Below are 21,073 nucleotides of genomic sequence, written 5' to 3'. Positions count from 1 at the left end.
AACAAGCGGAAGAACTGAAAAATAATCTCTCGCCCGCAAGAGACCCACGCAGAGGCCATAAGTCCCGTAAAGTCTCTTTCAATCCTGGCTTCTTCCCTTCTTTAAAGTCTTGGGTACTTTCTCAGCCGTAACTGGGTCACGTTGGGGAAACTGGAGAGGACCGGTTACGTACAAGAAGCCCTCTCCCAAAGACTCTGCCTTATTCAAGAGAATCCCCCACAACGATTTTCCCCTAACCACTCCTCACCCACTACCAGGTCGGTGTCTCCCCGACTTTCCCCTTCCCCGCATCACCTTAAGATTTTTGCCTTTTCTGTGTCCCACCTGTATCATGTTTCATTAAATCCTTTTTTCTACTATTTGGTCTCGCCCTCCCCATCCCGGGCTTCAGCAAAAATCTATAGAGGAGGGAAATCTGGGGCCTCCTGAATCCCCCATTTCTCCCCTCCCATCCTCACCATCACAACCTCAGAATCTTGCACCCACGAGGGCAGGGAGCTCTGTAAATAGTGGCAGAATCAGTGAATCTGTCAACACCGCTAAGAAGCCCACCGTTATCTTCCCAGCCCTCCTTTTCCTAGTGTGGGTTGCAAATGCCCCAAAATTGGTGGTGCCAGCGTGTTGGGTTGGTAACCTGCGAACTCACAAAGGGTCTCATTTTCTAAGAATCCAAAAAGACAGAGCTGATCTTCATTTTATTTATGTTGAACTCTGCTGAAAAGTATATAATGACCTCGTTTGGATGCCTCCTATCTACCCCTTCCAGATTCACACACACACACACACACACACACACACACACACACACTTTTTAAATGGTCACAGCAATGAAAAAAAAAATAGGGTGAGGCTAAGAAGTTCGCTATCAAAGTAGGGTGGAGTTCTTCTCCCCCGCAGCTCAAAGTGTTTGCTCTGGTAATCAACCCAAGCTTGTAAACAACAAGCTCAGCCTCTTCGTGAGCCAAATTCATCAAGTTAGGGCCAAAAACGCATGCTCACATTTGCTGACACTATTTGGACAGCTTATGTAACAACGATCAACCCAGCTGGGTAGATGGGCTAACCGTGATCGTTGTAACATCCTTGGTGCCGAAGATTTCAGATTCAGATGGAATTTTCAATTAAAATGACTACCTGATGCAGCTTCCCAAAACAACTTGAAAAATCCCCAAGCCACAAACATTCTCACCAGTGACACATGTGCATTATCTAACCACCCTTTCTGTCCCCCAGCGTTGAGCATTTAGCGAACACAGGAGATCGCATGAAAACACACTTCAGTTTCCTTAGATATGCCCAGTGCTGAGCACCTCTACTTAAATGTCATAAAAGTGGTTATGAAATCCATTCTTTATCTCGCCTCCACAGCACCCAGCAAAGTGACCTTCCCCGTATGTGAACTCATGAATGTCTACGGTAGCAAGAAAGAGCCAAAGATGGTGAGGATGAACTATTGGACCGGAGTACGCCTAGCCTGTAGTTGGCACTAAAAAATGGACACCATTGTCAAATTCAACACTCACTCAACGGGAATGGGAGAGATGGCCTGATACAGGGGACGTTGAACTGAGTTTGGAGGGGGTCAAGCTGCAGTGGGTGGGTGTTGAGAACCTGCCCTTATGGGCCTTGCAGGGAGACTGAGATCGTGTCCGTGTCCAGATGCCCCTAGGAGGCCATGGTGAGGCAGGGCAGCCAAGCTGGTGCCTCCAGAACATTCCACCGTGCCTGGGAGTGCTCCGGGTTATACACAGGGGCATCCTGCCAGCTGTTCTTCTTGTCCCTCAGGTTCACGGTCTTTCCGTGGTCAACTGCATGCATATCATCCCTTGACCGTGTGCATGAAGGGCTCCTGGCCGCTCACCAAGGCTTTGCCAAGGCTCCTCCAAACTGGAAAACCACACCTTCTTCCACTGCTTTTCAACAGCCATGGGACACTCAGAAGCTCCCCTAAATAGAGGGTGAGGAAACTTCCAGTCACAGGCGTGGGGATAAAGTTGCGAGAGAAAGCCCTGGCAGCTATATTTGGGTGGGTCAAAGTGGTTGAGAAATTCTCACCACTCTGCTCATGAGATTTGGATTCCAGTCCCAGCTCTGCTGCCTCTGCTCCTGGGCCAAACCCTTTACTTCTCTGAGCTGTCTTTCCTCATCTGAAAATGCTGTTTCCTCCTAACTCTTGTTTTGCCTGACTTGAAACTCACCCACTCAGGTCATTGCCACTTCGCCGTATTGGCCATTTAACTTGATAAATGTGTGTTCATTGCCCTGCCTCTCTTTCTCAAGCTCACATCCCTTTGTAAATTCTACAGAATCTATCCGCCACCACTCTGTTCTAGCGATGGAAGTTTCAAGTTTAGTTTTAAAAGCACTGAGCTCCCTCCTCGGGACAACCAAGCCTCGTGCATAATGTGGTACGTGCTGTATTTTGAATTAAATGAATGTGGCAAGAGATGAAAAGAAAAATGAAATTCTCAAAACCAGAATATGATTTAACACCTCCCGGGCCAGAATAGTTCACACCTGCCCTCTGGTTTTTCTCCTGAAAACATATTTGTATTCGCCTTATCACAGACTCCCACTTCAGACGCCTCCACCTGGCCCTCTGAGGACTTGGACGCGTGGCCTTTGCTCTCCATCTCTGTATCCGTAAATTAAGCAGAGAGAAGCAGGAGTGTCAAATCCTTTCTGGACTCTCCTCTGTTTTAAGTCTCCCAGATTCTCAGGAAGGTCCCCACTCTGTTCTCCTTCTTCTTCAGGGTCTACCAGGCTAAGCTGGCTTTTCAGCTCGTTCGTTCCCTCCTTAGTGTATCTGGGTCACGCTTGTGTCTTCTGAGCCTGCTGAAACGCCCACTCGGTGGCCTGTGCCCACTCAACTGCCTTCACCCACCCAGCCCCGAGCGCCTGGTATCCGTAATAATCTGTTTCACCTTGCAACTTTGCCTCTCCTAAGATTTCTTCCCTCCCTCCCTCCCTCCCTTCCTTCTCTCTTTCTTTCTTTCTCTTCCTTTCTCCCTTTCTTTCTCTTCCTTTCAGCTTTTCTAAGGTAAAATTGACAAAGAAAATTCTAATATATTTAGTGTGCAACTTGATAATTCGTTATACATATGCATTGCAAAAGGATTCCCTTCTTTGAATTAACCAACAAGGCCACCCCCTCGTCACCTCACACATTTACTTATATTTTTCTTTCTTTTCTTCTTCTTCCTCTTCCTCTTTCTCTTCCTCTCTTTCTTCTTGGTGAGAACACTTAAGCTCCACTCTAGCAAATTCCAACGATCCAATGCAGTGTTATCAACTATAGTTCCCATGTTACCGTGTTATACATTAGATCCTCGGAACTTACTCGTTTTATAAATGAAAGTTTGTACCCTTTTGCCAGCATCTCCTTCTTTTCCCCCACCTCCCAGCCCCCGCCAAGCACTTTTCTACTCTGTTTCTAGGAGTTTGACGTTTTCTCCCCAATTCTCCATGTAAGTAATACTACGCATTATGTCTTTCTCTCGTGGTTTATTTCACCTAGCATACCTAATACCCTGTCGGTCCATCCATGTTGTCCCAGATGGCAAAATCTTGTCATTTTTTATGGTTGCATAATATTCCAGTGTGCATACGTATGTGTGTACCATATTATCTTTATCCATTCATCTGTTGGCGGACACTGGGTTGCTTCTATATCTTGGCTATTGTAAATAATGCTGCAATAAACACAGGAGTGCATATATCTTTTGGAATTTATGTTTTGGTTTTCTCTGGGTAATACCCAACGGTGGAATCACTGGCTCATAGGATATTTGTCTTTAATTTTTGAGTAACCCCCATACTGTTTTTCACAGGGCACCGTGTACCAATTTACGCTCCCACCAACAGTGCACGAGGGTTTCTTTTTCTCCACATCCTGGCCAACGCTTGGTATTTGTCACTGGACTAGCCACTCGGACAGATGTGAGGTGTTACCTCCTTGCGGTTTTGATTTGCATTTCCTTGACGATTCAGGACAGCGTTTCTTAAAGCGTGGTGCCCGACCACTCCTATGTGATAAAAACTGCAGATTCCAAGCCCCCAAGCTAGACTTCCTGACTCCCACTTTCTGGCGGTGAGACCTGGGAAGCATTTGTTCAGCAAGCTTCCCTGGTGATTCTAGGCATAACAGTTTGAAATTTGCTGCTCTGTCATCAGTCTTTTTGCGCTTATTTGTTAACGATAAAGGTGCTATTAGTTTCACCAGGACGGGGGGGGGGGGGGGGGGGGGTGATGAGCGTGGCGGGGAGACGGCCGTTCAAACCTCTATCCTGGCACCTGGCAGCGCTGGGGCTGCCGGCCTATCCCAGCCACGGAGGGTCCCCTGGAGAGAAAAGAAGTCAGTCCTGGGCGCCCACGCCAGGCCCCCTGAGACCACTGAAAGGTGGGGAGTCAGACGTCCAAGCCACCGCCCTCGGCATCACCAAGCCTGGGAAGAGCGCGCCAGCCCTTCCCTGCCACCCGAGGCTCCGTGGCGGGGGGTCTGGGAGGACCGGAGGGGTGCGCGCCAGACCTTGGGGGTCCTGACTACCTCTCCGCTCCCGTTACCATTGGCAACGGCACAGGCCGCCAGAGTCGGCCTGGCGCGAGTAGGTGGGACTTCCGGGCTCTGGAAGCCAATGCGCATGCGGCAGTCGGCGGGTCAGGCGGCACTTCCTGTCGCGTGATCGCGAGGACCAATAAAAGTGCATCACTTGGGGTCACGTGTCTCCGTTCCCATTAGCAACCGGAGGCTTCCAAACAAGCTGCCCGCCCTCCGCATCTTCTGCGGCCCAGCCACCCTCGGCGATCCCCGCGCTTGACGGGGCTCCGCCTGGCCTCTCGCGCTCCTCCGGGCTGCGACTCCCGCCGCCGCCATGGTGAGTAGCCGGCCGGGCGCCGCCGCCCCGCGCGGAGGAGACGCCGAGCCGGGGCCGAGGGAGGGCGTGGCTGCCGCCGGGCCCAGTCCGGCCCCTGGGCCTCCCGGCCGCCGAGGCGCCGTTAACCAAGGCCCAAGCCCCTTCGGCGTACTGGCCGCCTCTCTCCCCCGCGTCGGGTCAGGCCTCACCCCTACCTGGGCGGGCCCGGCCCAGTCACATCTCTAAGGTCGGGGGAGCTGCGGGGAACGGCTGCCAGCCCACGGCGCAGGGCGGGATTCTCGCTCCGGTCCTAAAACTCCCAAGTTTTCACACGCACACCCCTTTGACGGCAGGAACAGTTGTGTACTGCAACGAGTTGAGGAGCGAGAGCGTGATTGAATCCAGCTTTGGGTTGCGAGAGTGACTTTAAGAGTCCAAGCCCTCCATTGTACAGCTGAAGGAACTTGGGTGGTGTAACTTCTTTTGTTTTGACCTGTTCCGAAGAGGCCAGGCCTGTATGCAGAAACAGATCCATTCCTCTTTCCAGCGGATATGGCATGGCAGCCGTACTTAGAACAATGCACAGTCCTAAAGTTAGGTTCGGAAGAAAGCATGATGCCAGAGTTGGGGGGCACCATTGCCATGGGCCACTGAAATACCTCGACAGTGAAACGAGTGTAACATTGTGTGTCAGCTGTACTCAAATTAAAAAAAAATTTTTTTAATGTTTTATTTATTTTTGAGAGACAGAGTCTCTCTCGGGGGAGGGGCAGGGAGGGAGGGAGACACAGAATCTGAAGGAGGCTCCAGGCCCCGAGCTGTCAGCACAGAGCCCACCGTGGGGCAATGTCGGATGCTTAACCGACTGAGCCACCTAGGCGCCCCAAATTTAAAAAGTTTTCTAAATAAATAAATAAAAGCCCCCGGTAATTCTAGAAAGAAAGAAAGAAAGAAAGAAAGAAAGAAAGAAAGAAAGAAAGAAAGAGAGAAAGAAAGAGAGAAAGAGAGAAAGAAAGAAAGAGAGAAAGAAAGAAAGAGAGAAAGAGAGAAAGAGAGAAAGAAAGAAAAAGAGAGAGAGAAAGAAAGAAAGAAAGAAAGAAAAAGAGAGAGAGAAAGAAAGAAAGAAAGAAAAAGAGAGAGAGAAAGAAAGAAAGAAAGAAAAAGAGAGAGAGAAAGAAAGAAAGAAAGAAAAAGAGAGAGAGAAAGAAAGAAAGAAAGAAAAAGAAAAAGAAAAAAAAGTTGCTGGTGAGCTTTACAAAAGCAATTTGAGTAGGTATGGGTTTAAGGGCTAGGTGATGGCATAGCAAGGGTAGAAGGGGTCGGGGTTGCAAGGGTAGTTAAAGGGAATCTCAGGGTTGAGGGGTTTTGTGTGGTTTTGAATACGGTTTATATGTATAGTCTTCCCTGTAGTCTGAAGGGGGGAAGAAACCCATGGAATGTTGAGACGGGGGAATAATTGGTTAAATAAAGTCCTCCGGGAGTTTGAAAGAACCGATTAAGGCCCGATGAAGACGTGACCTTCAAAAGGAGGAAAGCCCTTTAAGTTCATTTGTTACCACCTGTCTGTTGCTTGTGAGGCCCCGTGCTTAGTACCGGGGATGGCGGTACCTTAGGGAACCAGGTGGGCAAGGTCCTGACCTTCAGAGACCCGTGTCCTAAGAAAGTTGAGACTGCAGACAGGAGCCATGTGGATGCAGAAAAGCCACCGTGAGGGACTGGGGGCTGAAGGAGATCATGCCCGATGGCCTTGGTGTTTGCTTCCAACACTGTGGAGAGGGTGACAAGTCTGAGACAGAGGCTCGTAAGTTAGACCTTAGTCTCCCACAGGAAGGCCATGGTAGATCATTGTTCTTAAAGATCGTTCCTGACTCATAGAGTCCCTACATTAGATATTCAATTGTGTAGTATCCTTTTCTTTTCAGCGTGGCTATAAACTGAAAAAAAAAAAAAAAAAAAAAAAAAAAAAAAAACTTCACTAATTTGTAGCTCATAGTCGTCCAGCTCTCAGCTGGTTTAAAATAAAGACCACTTCATGTCTATTTCAAAAACCCAGTACATTTCTTAAAGCTGCATTAGCCAGGGTAAGGTTAAGTCGCTATCATATATATCAAAACAAACAAACAAACAAACAAAAAAACAGTGGCTTCAAGAATACCTAAGTGTGTTTCTCACTTAGCAGCCGTTTCCCTGCTCATCTAGGTCTGTAGGTCAGTGCTGCTCCACAACATTGGGTCGGGATAAGGGTCCCTTTCATCGTGCTGTCCGCCCAACCCCCAGAGCAATGTCTGTGAGGTTCAGCTGAGCTACCCCCCCCCCCCCCCACTCCAGGTCTCAGGGAAATAGGTGTGGCAAAGACCCGACTCCAAAGCCCATGCTCTGGAGTAGGCTTCACCTCTTCCGCTCACATCCAGTACTGAGCAGCAATCGAGTGGCCGCAGGAAGGGCTGGGAAGCGTCCTCCAGTTGGGCAGCCATTTCCCCGGGAGGAAGGGAAGAATGGAATTTGGTGGACACGTAGCGGTCCCTTCTGTGTCTTCATCGTTGGTTCCTTCATCACACCTCCAAGACTAACATCTGCTTTTCTCTCTTTTAGGCAGAGCTGGGCCTAAATGAACACCATCAAAACGAAGTTATTAACTACATGCGTTTTGCTCGTTCCAGAAGAGGCTTGAGACTCAAAACTGTCGATTCCTGCTTCCAAGACCTCAAGGAGAGCAGGTATCAGAGGACTCAAAGGGAACCCCAGGGGGAACCTGGATCCTCTCTGGTAGCCGCTGTGGGGCTATGGCTGCGGAGGCCATACGATCCTTTGCCGGGTTATCATGATCGGGTCCCCCCTGAGAGTGACTCCACCAAGCCCCGTGGATAGGTGAAATTCGGGAAACCGGGTTGTGGTGGGAGCAATCTGTTACCAAACATACATGTAGGATAATGATGAGGTTGCAAAGTTTCGAAAGGGCCGTCAGGAAATGGCGAAGTGCTTGTAGGTTAATGATTGCCTTGCTGTATTAAAGATCCCAGAACTTGGATTACCTGAGCTATTAATGAAAGGATTCGAGCCATAAGGCGTGGCAGTTAGCAAGAAGACACCTACGCCGTTGATACTGAAGAACTGGGAGGGGGGAAGACAGCAGGAAGCCACAGAAAGCTTGCGCTGGTACGTGGGTATACGGCAAGAGATGATCATTAGTTTGGTTGAGCCTGTCGTGGGATGTAATTAAAGTCCGTGGAAAATTCATGTTTGATCTGGAGAAACATAGGGAAACCAATGAAAGGAAAGGACTAAGGAGTAAAGAGACCCCAGATTACTCGGGGATCAGACTTTGGCACGGTTAAATGTCAGATGAGATGGAAATGAGAAAGGCCTCCGCGTGAGCGACACGTGTCGCAAAGCCATGCGCGGCACACGATAGGGGACGCCACCAGCTGTAGACCGTTACGTGTTCGACCCACCGATGTAACCTGGTCAGCTGGTCTCCTGACCCCCAGCAGATGAAAGCAACAATTGCACTGGCCCGGCTGTGAGCCACGGAAGATACTTCATCACTCACTTTATACAGCGAGTGCCTTAATTGCTGTTCATAACCATGAACTTGGGTTGCCAAAAAAAAAAAAAAAAAAGCGGAAGCAGATTTGGTTTGTTCTACTAAAGAATAGAGGAAGATGGCTGATGTATTGAATAAGGGTGTTCCCCAAAAATAGTTGAAGTTGTGGTTTTTTTAGACTGGCTCATTCTGGCTAAATGAAACATTGAAGAATGGTAACAAATACTACTAACTTGAGTATAACTCTGGTCAAACTGGTGGGCTCCTTAATTCTGTCCTTTTGGAAGTGAGGAGTGATGGGGCCATCACTCCTGTCCCCTGAGCGGCTGAGGGTTGGGGCCAGGAGGGGAGAGACGGTCTTACTGTCAAACTGTCCTTTAAATTAGGAGCTTTTTCGGGATTCGGTTGTTGGGCATGTTGCTGAGACTCCCGGAAATGATTGTGGGCTTGAGTCACCCCCACCGTGGGACCAGGGCCATGTCACCCCTGCCCTCTGAGCCTGCATCCCCCGCCCCCATCTGGAACGCCAGGGGGTTGAAGAAAATGGCTCTGAGGTCCCTCCCAACCTAAACCTTCCCCGTGGGAGAGTGGGTTTTAATGCTGTTGTTGACGATGACTTCCTTTTTAGGGAATGGTCAGTGCTCAGAGGAGCTGCACCTAAGATAAGTTAGTTGTTTTTTGTTGTTTTTTCATTTGGGCCTCAAGAATGCCAAGAGAAAGGGGCGCCTGGGTGGCTCAGTCAGCTAAGCGTCCAACTCTCGGCTTCGGCTCAGGTCATGATCTCGAGGTCTCGTGAGTAGAAGCCCCGTGTCGGAGGCTGCGCTGACAGTGCGGAGCCTGCTTGGGATTCTCTCTGCCTCTCTCTCTGCCCCTCCCCTGCTCACACTGTCTCTGCCTCTCTCTCTGCCCCTCCCCTGCTCACACTGTCTCTGCCTCTCACAAAATAAATAAATAAACTTAAAAAAAAAGGAATGCCAAGAGAAGCAGCACATAATTATTTTCTTATAATCATTTGCTACCATTGGAGTAGTTCATACAATTATTGAAATGCTAGACAAAAGGAAAGGAAAGGAAAAACACTACCTTCTAGGGGACTCTTGAAACTGCTAAATGTGAGAAGACTGATTTTAGCGGAGATTAAAATAAAAAAATGTTTCAACCGAGAACGTAAAGAAAAAAGTAAACGTTTGGGGGAATGTTTCTGAGCACCTACTTTGTATTAGAGGGCACGTACACCCGCAATTGGGTCATTCAGACGGACACCAAAAGTGAACTGAGCTTCAGGTATCTTCAGTACGGTTTATTCATAAAGAAGATCGTTCCCGAAGAGATTTTCCCAATAACCCCGTCACCCCCTCGGTTGACCCGAATGTGGGTCTCTTAGTCTTGTTTTGTTTTGTAAACGGTTTGGGTCGTTCATCCGGAAGTCTGGGACTGTGGTTGTTCCGCAGGCTAGTGGAGGAGACCTTCACCGTGGACGAGGTGTCCGAGGTCCTGAGCGGGCTGCAGGCCGTGGTCTACAGCGAGGTGGAGTCTGAGCTCATCAACACGGCGCACACCAACGTGTTACTCCTGCGGCAGCTCTTCTCCCAAGCCGAGAAGTGGTACCTCAAGCTGCAGACGGACATCTCGGAACTTGAAAACAGGTGACACGTTCGTCTCTGCGGCTAGGACGGTAGAGGCCCCAGCACGGTCTCAGAAGTTAGCGAACGTCTTCGCCGCTTCTGCTCTCAGGGCCGGGGCCTGAGGAAGCGTGGGGTGGGCAGCAGGACGGCCTCTGGGTACCCACCGAGTGATCTCTTAGGTGCCGCTCGGTGTCCCCTCAGAATTCTGTTTCTCCGAATCCCGGGTGCTATAGAGGCGTTTGAGGTTCATGGAATTGCTTTTCGGGCTGTTACTAATGATCCCTGCCCATTTCTTTGTTGGTCGCATTGTATTATAATGAGTCTTTAGACATAATAAGTCGATGAGGGGATGAAGATTATGAAACACCTGAAAGATGCTTTCGAATACTGTCCATTCAGACCGGGAGGATTGCAGTTTTTGCTATAATTACATTTTAAGTTATACACTTACTTTAAAATAGGAAATGTAAACAAACAACAAAACTGTTTTGTAATCTCAAAGGTATCAAAGAGCTCATTAATTTAAACAAGGTAAAATGGGTGCCTGGGTGACTCAGTCGGTCAAGCATCCGACTCTTGTTTTCAGCTCAGTCATGATCTCACAATTCATGGGTTCGAGCCCCACGTCAGGCTCTGCACTGACAAGAATCTGCTTGGGATTCTCTGTCTCTCTCTTTGTCTCCCTCTCTCTCTCTGTCGTGTGTCTCTCTCTCCTTCTCTGCCCCTACCCACCTCCCCACTCGCACATGCACACCCTCATTCTCTTTCTCTCTTGAAATAAATAAATAAACATTAACAACAACAACAAATAAAGTAGGGGCGCCTGGGTGGCTCAGTCGGTTAAGCATCCAACTTCTGCTCAGGTCATGATCTCATGGTCCGTGGGTTCAAGCCCCGCGTCGGGCTCTGTGCTGACAGCTCGGAGCCTGGAGCCTGCTTCGGATTCTGTGTCTCCCTCTCTTTCTGCCCCTTCCTCTCTTGCTCTGTCTCTGTCTCTCAAAAATGAATAAACGTGAAAAAAAATTCAAAACTAGAAAAAAAAAAAAAAAGTAAAATGAAATTCAAACTTAGTCTAAGAGAAGCCGGGCCAGAAATGAGGAAAGACTGACCGCCCCCAGGCACGGCGGCAGAGTGGTGAACCACCCTGGGATGGCCTTCCTGAACCGGGGAGGAAAACCGGTTCAGTCCACTGGCCGCCAGGGAGAGCTGCTGAGAAAACTTGGAGAAAGCACCACAGTAAGCTTGGGAGAGTGGTTACCACGTCCCCTCCCAGGCGCCCGCGTGGGCCACCCCCGGGATCCAGACTGGGACCACACCGGGGCAGGGAGAGGGAACAGTCAGGTGGTTGGTTCATTCCCGAACTAGCTTTCTTCCTCAGAGGTACAGCATATTCCTTCCCAGTAGGGGTGATAGTCTTTTTTCAGGAGGTATCACGGAACTGATCCCATGTCTCCGAGGCTACTTACCCTATGAGAGCCAGTCTGCGTTTCTTGAACATTCACTAGCTAACGCTCGATGTAAATCATGTCTGAGAGCAGTCTCCCTCTAACACCTCAGAAATACGGAATTGAGGGCAAGTTGTGCCAGATCTGAACTAACACTGTAGTTTCGTTCTGGCGATTAGAGCGTATGCTCAGTAGGCGCACGATCCTAGGTGCCGTGGAATATTCAAATCCGGTCCCTGGGTTTGGACTCTGGGCCATTGGTAACTAGGAATCATTTTCGACAGGGTGCTCTGTTCTCTCCGGCGTGTTGTGGGAGATCGGTGCCAGTGACTTTATTCTTCTGTGTCTGGGATGCAGATCTGTTTTAAATGGATTTTTTTTCACATCTGTATCTTCCAGAGAATTATTAGAACAAGTTGCCGAATTCGAAAAAGCAGAATTTACGTCTTCGAATAAAAAGGTAATTTGGCGTCGTCCTAAGCCCACACCCTAGGGGCCGGCGTTTCGTATCCTCGAGGTGCTCAGAGCGGTTCAGAGGTACAAGTGCAAACCCTCAAAGGAACGCATTTAATTCAAGAGCAGAATTCAGACATTCCTGTTTTCAGGCAAAAGAAGGAGCGCTCTGGAAAAAGTAACCGTGAACACTTGCTTCTGTCTCCCCCCTCCACACACACACACTCACACACACACATTCACACACTCACACACGGAATCCCTGCCGTCCACCCCGCTCCCTGCCGTATAAGCTCTTCGCCCAGATGGTGCAGAGCACGGGCATTCGTCCCGGCTCTGGCTCTCTCGCCGAGTGACCTTGAGCGGGTTGCCTGAGGCAGCCGGGCCCTGTTGTGCTCCTCTGCCCAGTGGAGACGACCCTAGTAGTGACCAGTGACCTACTTCTCTTTTCACTCATTCTCGGTATTTGCAACGAGCCCTTAACCAGCCGCACCCCAAACGCTCCCTGGCGCCTGATAGAAGGATACTGCCGAGCTGAATCCACGGACATACGCCATACCCTTCCTTACAAAACAATTTGCCCCTTATTCCCCTGGAGCGCGTTTCCGGGTCAGAGGGCATGGATTCACTTGTTAATGCGCATCGCCAAACTGCCAGGGTACTTGGGCCAAGTTCTCCTAAGCCTGTGGGGTAGCTGCACTCGTGTACTTTTCCCAGACCCGGGCTCCTGCGCACATCTGTTTCAACTCCCTGAAACCGGGGAAAATTCCTGTCCGCAGAGGCTGGGACCTCTGTCCGCTCTGGCTTCGAGCACCTTCCCTTCTTCCTTTCTTCCCGCCTTTCCTTTCCGTCTGTAGCTCTTTAAAGGATTTGGGGAGGGTGGGTTTCATGTGCGTTTCTGATTTGTTTGGGCCCTGTGGGCCAGGCACTGTCGTAGTCACAGGATGTAGCAGAGAACCAAACCAACAGAAACCCCCACCCACCCTGTGGAGCCGACATCCAGTGGACATGTTTACACGGTGTTTTCCACTTAGAAAGTGCAATGTCGAGGGGCGCCTGGGTGGCTCAGTCAGTTGAGCGTCCAACTTTGGCTCAGGTCATGGTCTCGTGGTAATGAGTTTGAGCCCCACCTCAGGCTCGGTGTTGATGCTGTGGCGCCTGCTTGGGATCCTCTCCCTCTCTCTCTCCCTCTCTCTCTCTGCCCCTCCCACTCTCTCTCTCAAAAATAAATAAATAAACTTAAAAATTTTTTTAAAAAGAAAGAAAGTGCAAATGTTGAGTGATTACATGTGATTTCTTCTGTGGTGATTTTGGTTTGGTTTCTTTCTTTTGTGTCAGCCCATCCTAGATACCCTGAAGCCAAAGCTTGCTCCACTAAATGAGGGCGGAACAGAACTCCTGAACAAGGTAATGCTGCCCTCGCTTGGAGAAAGGCAAACCCTCTCGTTCGGTGCCTGCACAACTGTAGGGGGGAGACCCTGAGGGAGGGGGGTTTGACTGGGGCTCGGGTCCATGGAGGATAATCAGTCCACTGTAGTCACTTTATTTCGTGGTTCCAGTGGGCCAGGAGAGGGCACTCACCTTCCAGAAAGTCTGAAGCAGCTCTTAATTGTGTCTTTTGATGGCGAAGCAAAGGGCATGGCGTTTTGGACAGTGTTTATTGAAGGACATTTGAAGTTTACAGTCTGCAATAGCAACGATGGGATTTTTTTATTAGGAAGGTTAATAAAAATTAATTACTAATCTGCGAACAATTTTCATGGCTCCTGTGTTCCCCACATTATGCTGGATGCTGTTAGATAAAAAGCAGTGTAGTCCCTAGTCTCCCTCCAAAACCTTGTGGTCTCATTGAGAAGGGAGAATTAACAGTCTAGAAACAGATAGGAGAATGCTAACGTCTGTGCCTCAGGGTGGCAGAGAAGGCAGTTCCGGATCCAAGTGGTTGAGGACAGATTTGGGGGAAGGTGGTTTCTGAGCTGCGCTGAAGGTTAAAGGCAGATTAAATTGTCTGTGGGAAGAAAAGGCGTGGGCAGCAGTGAGGGCCGGAGGGGGAGCCGGCGTGATTAGGCACGGAGTGCGGTGCTCTCGGGCCCGATGCGTGTGTTGAGCATAGGGACTGGCCTCCCTGCCAACCCTCGGATGGAGCTGCTTGGAGCCAAGGCCTCTGGCCAAGTTCAGTCAGAAGCGCCTAGCGGCTTGGGTGTAGAGCGTTGCACTGATAAAGACTGTGTTCTTAGGGGGTGTCTGGGGTGGGGGGGCTCAGTCGGTTAAGCGTCCGACTCTTGATTTCGGCTCAGGTCATGATCTTACCGTTTGTGAGATTGACCCCGCATCAGGCTCTCTGCTGACAGCGTGGAGCCTGCTTGGGATTCTCTCTCCCTCTCTCTCTGCTCCTCCCCTCCCTCTCTCTCTCAAAATAAATAAAATTTTAAAACTTAAAGAAAAAAAAAAAGGCTGTGTTTCTAGGATAAGTGCAGGTGTTGGCCGTGAAAAGCCCCAAGAGTTGCAGGATCAGCTAGGTGAGAGGTGGCAGGAGAGGGAGACTTTGGAAGAAGGCTGAGAACGGAGGCCTGAAGGGAGCCTGAGAGACTGCGAAAGAGGCTTAGAGACCGCAAGTGACACACAGGTGTGGAGGCCAATGGGCTGGGTGGGACTGGATGTCACCAGGAACCAGGGCCCGCAGATGTTTGAGCTGACAAATAATTAAATTTAGTTTTGAAATTGAACTTTGAAGCGAAACAACTTCAAGTATTGAAAAGACCGTAGCTAGAATAATAAACCTTGAATTTACTCACAAAGGAAATTGAACGACTTCAAGAAGAGAATGAGAAATTGAAGTCGAGGCTGAAGACCATTGAAATACAGGTAACCGAGAAATCCTTCACCAAAATTCTTGAAAGAGCTGCTTACAGAATAAATACTGAGGGTGTTTTGTTTAAATCTGATTACAGGCAACACAGGCTTTAGATGAGAAGTCAAAACTGGAAAGAGCACTGCAGGACTTACAGCTTGACCAAGGAAATCAAAAGGTGAAAGACGTTTGAAATGCAGTCGATGACACTGTAATGATCTTGTGACAGTTGGTAACCACGCTTATCACGAAGATCCCTTTGAGCGGTACAGAAATCTCGGATCAATACGATGTCTGCCTGAGGCTGATAGGATATTACACGTCAGTTACCCTTCCATTTTTTGAAGAGGCGGAATAAGTTTAGCTATCTTTGTCGTGGTTTTCTAATAGAATAAATAGACTAAAAGTGCAACCTTAACGTGAAGCCTTAGTTACTGTTCGTTCTGCCCCTCCTCTGCCACTCCCTGAGAGGGATGCCACCACGGTCCATCCCTGTCCAGGGGCCGGGAGAGGGCCGAAGGGGCAGGCCTGCCGCTCACCCGCCTCACGGTCCCCAGAGCCCGCCAGCATACAAGATATTCTCAAGTTTATTTTTTTTTTTAGCTCTTCTCCCTTTTACCTTGACCTTCCAACTACAATGGGGGGAAAGGAAATGACGAAAGGAGGGGTTTTTAGTTCATTGGATTGGTATTTGGCCTTATTATATAGAACTTCTGATTAAGTCGGCCTTTGGCGAGTGTGACGGAATAGGGTGAATTTACTCGGTCTGCGTCTTCAAACCCGCCTCCGTGGTGGCTCTCCAGGCCCGTCCGAGGGGCGTGACCGAGGATGGCTCTGCCGGCGGGAGGTTCTCGCGTGCACAGGTGGCCTTGCCGTGGACGCTAGACGCTGCCACAGACTTCCTGTCAGCGGGGCCGCTGGAGGGAGTTTTGAGCGTAGCCCCGGCTTTTCTAGCGGTTGTACCGTCATTGCTGATGTCCGCCAAACGGTCCCCGACTTGCTTCATTGCACTTCTATGGTTTCCTTATGGAAAACTTCCAACTCATACAGAAGTAGAGGGTACGGTGTCATGCACCCCGGTGCCCGTCACTCAGCTTCCCGGTCCCCTGGGGTTGGCCAGGCTGCCTTCCCGCTTCCTCCCCGTCGCCCCTCCCCTCACGTTTCTTTGAGGCAAGTCTCAGCCATGACGTCATTTCATCGGGAGACGTTTTTAAAATAGGATAATTCTGGGGCACCTGGGTGGCAGTCGGTTAAGCGTCCGATTTCGGCTCAGGTCATGATCTCATGATTCATGAGTTTGAGCCCCTGGTGGGGCTGTGTGCTGATAGCTCAGAGCCTGGAGCCTGCTTCGGATTCTGTGTCTCTGCCCCTCCCGGCCCCTCGTGCTCTGTCTCTCTCAAAAATAAACATTTACAAAATGATAAAAAAAAATAATAAGTAAAAATAAAATAGGATAATTCTTAGATGGCTACAAAAATAACAAAGGAGAGATCTATGATTTTCAATCCCGTATGAAGGACTGTAGATTTAGAAAACAGAGCTAAACACTCCAGAGTAGCTTCATAATTTCTCAAAACAATTGCAAACATTTTTGGATGAAGAATTTCTCTTAAAATTACTTTTAAGATCTGGGCAAAAGAAAATATGTGCACGCTTTCACTAGCTGTGCAGAAATAAAACCTTCGTAAGGACCAGACTTCAAACGTGAGTGAGGAGTTTGTCGTTGGTAGTTCTGTTCCGTCTTCGTATTTAGCAATTATCGACCATTTTCCTGGCCTAGTAATACAGCTTTTTCCGTTATAAGTTTATCCAGTCAAAAACAAGATCCAGCTGCTTTTTGTTGTGCCGACAGGGTGTGCAAACATGCATATTGCTTTAAAAAACAAAAACTTAAGATCTTCTACATGTAGCAAACCATATAACCAGTAAGCATTAATTAGGCTCTCATGATATTTTAATGTAAATAATGACTAAGACCTACGTCTATTAAATTTTTGATGTAAAGTTTTCGTATTAAGTTGATTATTTTACCATCTGTGTTACTCAACATTTCTTCAGGATGTTTTCTAAGTTGACTTTTCAACACGGAAACCCGTCCGCCCTCCCTACCCCGGGGCGCACACAACCTTGTCAGATTTGAGATCTCACCTCTCTCCTGTCCCTCTGTGGAGTTCCAGCAACGCGTACATGACAATTCGCAGATTTGGAGATCAGCCGTGTGCAGGACAGCGTGCTCTAGGGCCGAGGGTGACTGGGCGCGCCGGCGACCCTCAGGGATCTGGAGCTTACCCAGGCCGGCCGGGGAGGCCGACGTGCATGCCCAAAACATTTGCTCTCACGTCACGAGGTTGAATGAGTGTCGTAGAACAGTTGCCGGTTCGGATGTCAACATGAAATTATGTCAGTGCATGTGTTTTCCGTAGGATTTTATAAAGGCCCAAGACTTGAACGACCTGGAAAACACAGTTGCTGCTTTAAAGAGTGAGTTCCAGAAGACACTTAACGACAAGACAGAAAACCAGAAGTCCCTGGAGGAGAATCTGGCAACAGCCAAGCACGACCTACTCAGGGTCCAGGAGCAGCTGAGCATGACTGAAAAGGTCAGACGTGTCCGCGTGTGTCTGCCCGAGTGGGGAGGAGGGGGAGCTGAGGGAGATGTTGGAGGACAGCTGCGGATTTACCTTGTTGTTTCTCAAGGTGTCAGCCAGTGCGTGTCAGAGATCAATCATTTCTGGGCATTGAGAGAATCTTCTGTCTTTCGCACTAAACTATCTGTGCTAATAAAAAAAAAATCCCCACTCCTTCCTCTGGTTTGGTAAAATACTCCTGCACGGACGGCTTACGTGTGCTGCCCTGTGCCCTGCGATGCCCAGCCCCGCGTTGCCTGGCAAAGGGATGGGTGACTTCTCTCTAAAGGATTCTATGCCTCGGGGCACCTGGGGGCTCAGTTGGTGAAGCGTCCGACTCTCGGATTCGGCTCGGGTCACGATCTCACGGTTTGTGAGTTCGAGCCCCGCATCAGGCTCCGTGCTGACAGTGCAGAGCCTGCTTGGGATTCTCTCTCTCCTCTCTGCCCCTCCCTTGCTCGCTCGCTCTCTCTCCCCAAAAACAAACAAACAAACTTTAAAGGATACTATGCCTTGTTCTTAACTTATATGAAATGCGTAGAAAACCGTGTTCTTCAGTTTGGGGAGGAGACTCGTAAGCATACAGGGGCTGAAATGTAACCGAATGAAGAATCCTCCTCCCAGAATACTGACGCTGCTTGGGGCTTTGGGGAAAAGCTCCTGCTTATTTCACCTGAGAATGAGTTTACTGTCTCAAACAGACGTCCCACGTCTAGGGCACAGTATGCTTCAGTCCTACGCTAACATTGTGCACGGTTATGGGTTGACAGTGCTGCTCTTTGACTTCTCATTTGAAGGAATGCACTTTTAAGTTCGAACAATCTTAATGTTACGTAAGGAAATTTTAAACAGAAATTAGAAAATAACATAAGCAGAATATTAGTAAAAATAAAGCCAAAATACACGCTTTTATCAGGTGGTTCTTTCTCTCCTTCGCCGTTTCTCAGTAACGGGCTGACCTTTTTCACCGCACAGGAATTAGACAAGAAATTCCAACAGACAGCAGCTTATCGAAACATGAAAGAGATTCTCACCAGGAAGAATGACCAAATCAAAGACCTGAGGAGAAGACTGGCCAAGTAAGCCTTGCTGATCCCGCGCGGCTCTCGGGTTTGCATCCCTGCCGGGTTGATGTTTGTTCTTCGTGAAATCTCAGCCTGTGTCTGGAGAGGTCAGGCCAGTGGGTAGTTAGCTGCTCTGTCGTTTAGTCCAGAAGCCTGCGCCTGAGGAAAGCGTTGTCCGTACTGCCCGCCAGGGCTGGAACTTCAGACACACGGCTACGATAGGCCGCTCTTGGCAACGGTCACTTAAGCAGGATATCAGAGAGGAAACCCAGCCAGCTTACGGGCGGCCTTGGCGTTTCTCCTCAGGAGTGTTCTCACAGGAGCCTAAGACCCGGCCACACTGTGCCCTCCGTGACAGTTGAGGTGCCAGAGAATGCGGTCCCTGCAGATGGGCGCCGTAGCCGGCGTGGCCTAGGAGTTCGTGTTCCGCGCGACACCCAGGGAGGGCCGTGTCCGGTTCCGGGAGCTCACCACGTGGGGGGACGCCTGCGGCCGTGGCCCCCGCCACGCGGTCCGGATGTGGTCTGCTCTTCAGGCTCGTTTCTGTCCTCAGCGGGTTCACCTGGAAACTCAGCTGACATGTTACCCGGATTCCAGGGGAACAGAGCTGGGAAGTAAATCCAAGATCTAGTTCTTTAGAGGAGGGGGTTGGTTAACCTTCTCGCGTGGTCGTATCAGCACCCTGCGTCCATCTGACAGTTCGGGTGGTCACTGAGTTTCTGCTGTGCTAAGCTGCCGTGGGCCTAAGGGCCAGCTGTAGAGACTTAGAGTCCAGAAGCGTCTTCACACTCGGTTGCCCCTTTCTCCCACCTGCTGTCAGAGCCACCTCTGCGTCACCGTCACGCTGCCTTGACTGGGCCCGGCTCCCACCGGAGCAGTGACTTCGAGTGGAAAACGTAACGTTGCTGGTTTGGTCACCAGAGATGTTTCGCGTAAACTCATTTGGTAACGACGACAATGACAAAAAGTATCAGGACATTATGGTCTTCCCTGAATTTTCTTATCTCTTTCCAGATACGAACCCGAAGATTAAAACCCAAAGAAGATTTCTTCTGGAAGCTGCCACAGCATAAAAGTACAAGCTGTTTCTCACCTCAGACACGTATTTTGAAGCAGTTTGTTATATTCCCTCTCTTTATTTTTCTAATATATAGACTTTGCTTCTACTATTTAGAACTAGACTCCCTATTGCAGCTACCTGATTGAGCAGAGGGGAGCCTGCTGCCTGATCCCAGCCGGCCGGCCCAGACCCCTCTGCGAGCATTCCAGGGCCTCCGTTCCGATGCAGTGAGAACTCTTTGTGGTAAAGAAGAGATTTTAGAGCGGGAAGAAGAGCCTTCTCCTTCCGCATTAGCACAAAGCATATACCATTTCAGTAAATGTTAAAAATAAAAACAGTTATTAAAGATAGTTACTACAAATAAACCTTATTTTTCAAAATCTAATTCATTTTCTCTGTTTCGTCATAAAAAAAAAAGATACAAACGCCCTGAAAATGTGACCATCAACTTTTATAGGCAGTATTTTTACCAGTTAAAAGGAAAATGAACAGCAAACATGAGGATTCGATTAACTTCCGTCTCTCTAGCTAAACGCTGTGTTTATCAGAGGAGGGCAGACATTTTTTGCAACCCAATTTACCATTGGATTACTGGGTTACTGATGGAGCAGTCAGATCCATCCCGTGCCGCCCAGTTAAAGTATCTGGGCTCACTGGGGCGCCTGGGGGGCTCAGTCAGTTGAGCATCCAACATCGGCTCAGGTCATGATCTCATGGTTCGTGAGTTTGAGCCCCGCATCGGGCTCTGTGCTGACAGCTCGGAGCCTGGAGCCTGCTTCGGATTCTGTGTCTTCCTCTCTCTCTCTGCCCCTCCGCTGCTCATGCTCTCTCTGTCTCTCAAAAATAAGTAAATGTAAAAAAAAAAAAAAAAAAAAGAGTGAGAGAAGGGAGGGACAAATCCGACAGGCCAGCCTTCATAGTGCATTCCTTCCGCACCTACCTCTCACCATGGATGTCACTCAATCTCTGTTCCTTCTAGAGCTTTCAGTGAGGATTCCAGTGTCCCCACATATTTCTTTAGCCCAGCATTGATACTCTTTCCGAAAATCTATTCCGTTACTTAAGGACCGGGATATTTGGAAACAGAACTTGCTAGTCTGTTGGTCAGAAGGCATTTAATCATGTTCTCCCCGCGTCTTCCTTAGTTTGATGCCCACAGGGAAGGAAGAGGTGTTGAGAATCCTGTATCGCTAAGTAAGATTTCAGCTTGGTTTTCGGTAGCGACTTTGAAATATTCTGTATAGTGTGTTCCAGATCAATAATAAAGTCAAAAGCATTGCTGAAACCTTGAAACCTTAAAACCCAACTGTCCCACGTGAAGATAGATAAATACGACATTCTTTGACATAAACCAACATGACGACTCTTCCACATACAAATACTTCGTGCTCTGCTTTTGCTCCTTTTCGCGTGTCTGTTTAACTCCTGCCTTTAGCAAAATGAAGTTTTCAACGTTTATTTTTTGCACATTTACCTAGTTTTGAGATTTCCCTCATTTGACCAAGAAAGCAAGCCTCTTTGGTCTATATATCCTGGGTTCCTAAGAATGTT

The 21,073-nt window shown here is 48.9% G+C and overlaps 1 protein-coding gene across 2 annotated transcripts; it reads left to right on the top strand.

The window, feature by feature from the left end:
- The first annotated feature begins 4,726 nt into the window (after positions 1-4,726).
- Positions 4,727-19,907, top strand: LZTFL1 (leucine zipper transcription factor like 1). 2 transcript variants are annotated; one of them, XM_045492618.1, is made up of 11 exons: positions 4,727-4,874; positions 7,446-7,570; positions 9,849-10,043; positions 11,867-11,927; positions 13,259-13,327; positions 14,720-14,785; positions 14,872-14,949; positions 17,195-17,371; positions 18,374-18,477; positions 19,477-19,537; positions 19,637-19,907. In XM_045492618.1, the coding sequence occupies exons 1-10, from the start codon at positions 4,872-4,874 to the stop codon at positions 19,493-19,495; spliced, it is 897 nt and encodes a 298-aa protein (XP_045348574.1). In that variant the 5' UTR covers positions 4,727-4,871; the 3' UTR covers positions 19,496-19,537; positions 19,637-19,907. The 2 variants fall into 2 exon arrangements, with proteins under 2 accessions (XP_045348574.1, XP_045348575.1); XM_045492619.1 differs by having other exon boundaries at positions 19,617-19,907.
- The last annotated feature ends 1,166 nt before the right edge of the window (positions 19,908-21,073 follow it).

This window comes from Leopardus geoffroyi, chromosome A2 (assembly GCF_018350155.1).
Source record: "Leopardus geoffroyi isolate Oge1 chromosome A2, O.geoffroyi_Oge1_pat1.0, whole genome shotgun sequence".
Lineage (NCBI taxonomy): Eukaryota > Metazoa > Chordata > Mammalia > Carnivora > Felidae > Leopardus > Leopardus geoffroyi.
The sequence above is the reverse complement of the archived record's forward strand: the minus strand, read 5'-3'. Positions and strand labels throughout refer to the sequence as shown.

Bases quoted from the DNA above. Each gene is read 5' to 3' on its own strand.
- LZTFL1 (XM_045492618.1), top strand. The intron at 11,928-13,258 runs GTAATTTGGCGT...CTTTTGTGTCAG, and splicing joins TTACGTCTTCGAATAAAAAG to CCCATCCTAGATACCCTGAA. The intron at 14,950-17,194 runs GTGAAAGACGTT...TGTTTTCCGTAG, and splicing joins TTGACCAAGGAAATCAAAAG to GATTTTATAAAGGCCCAAGA.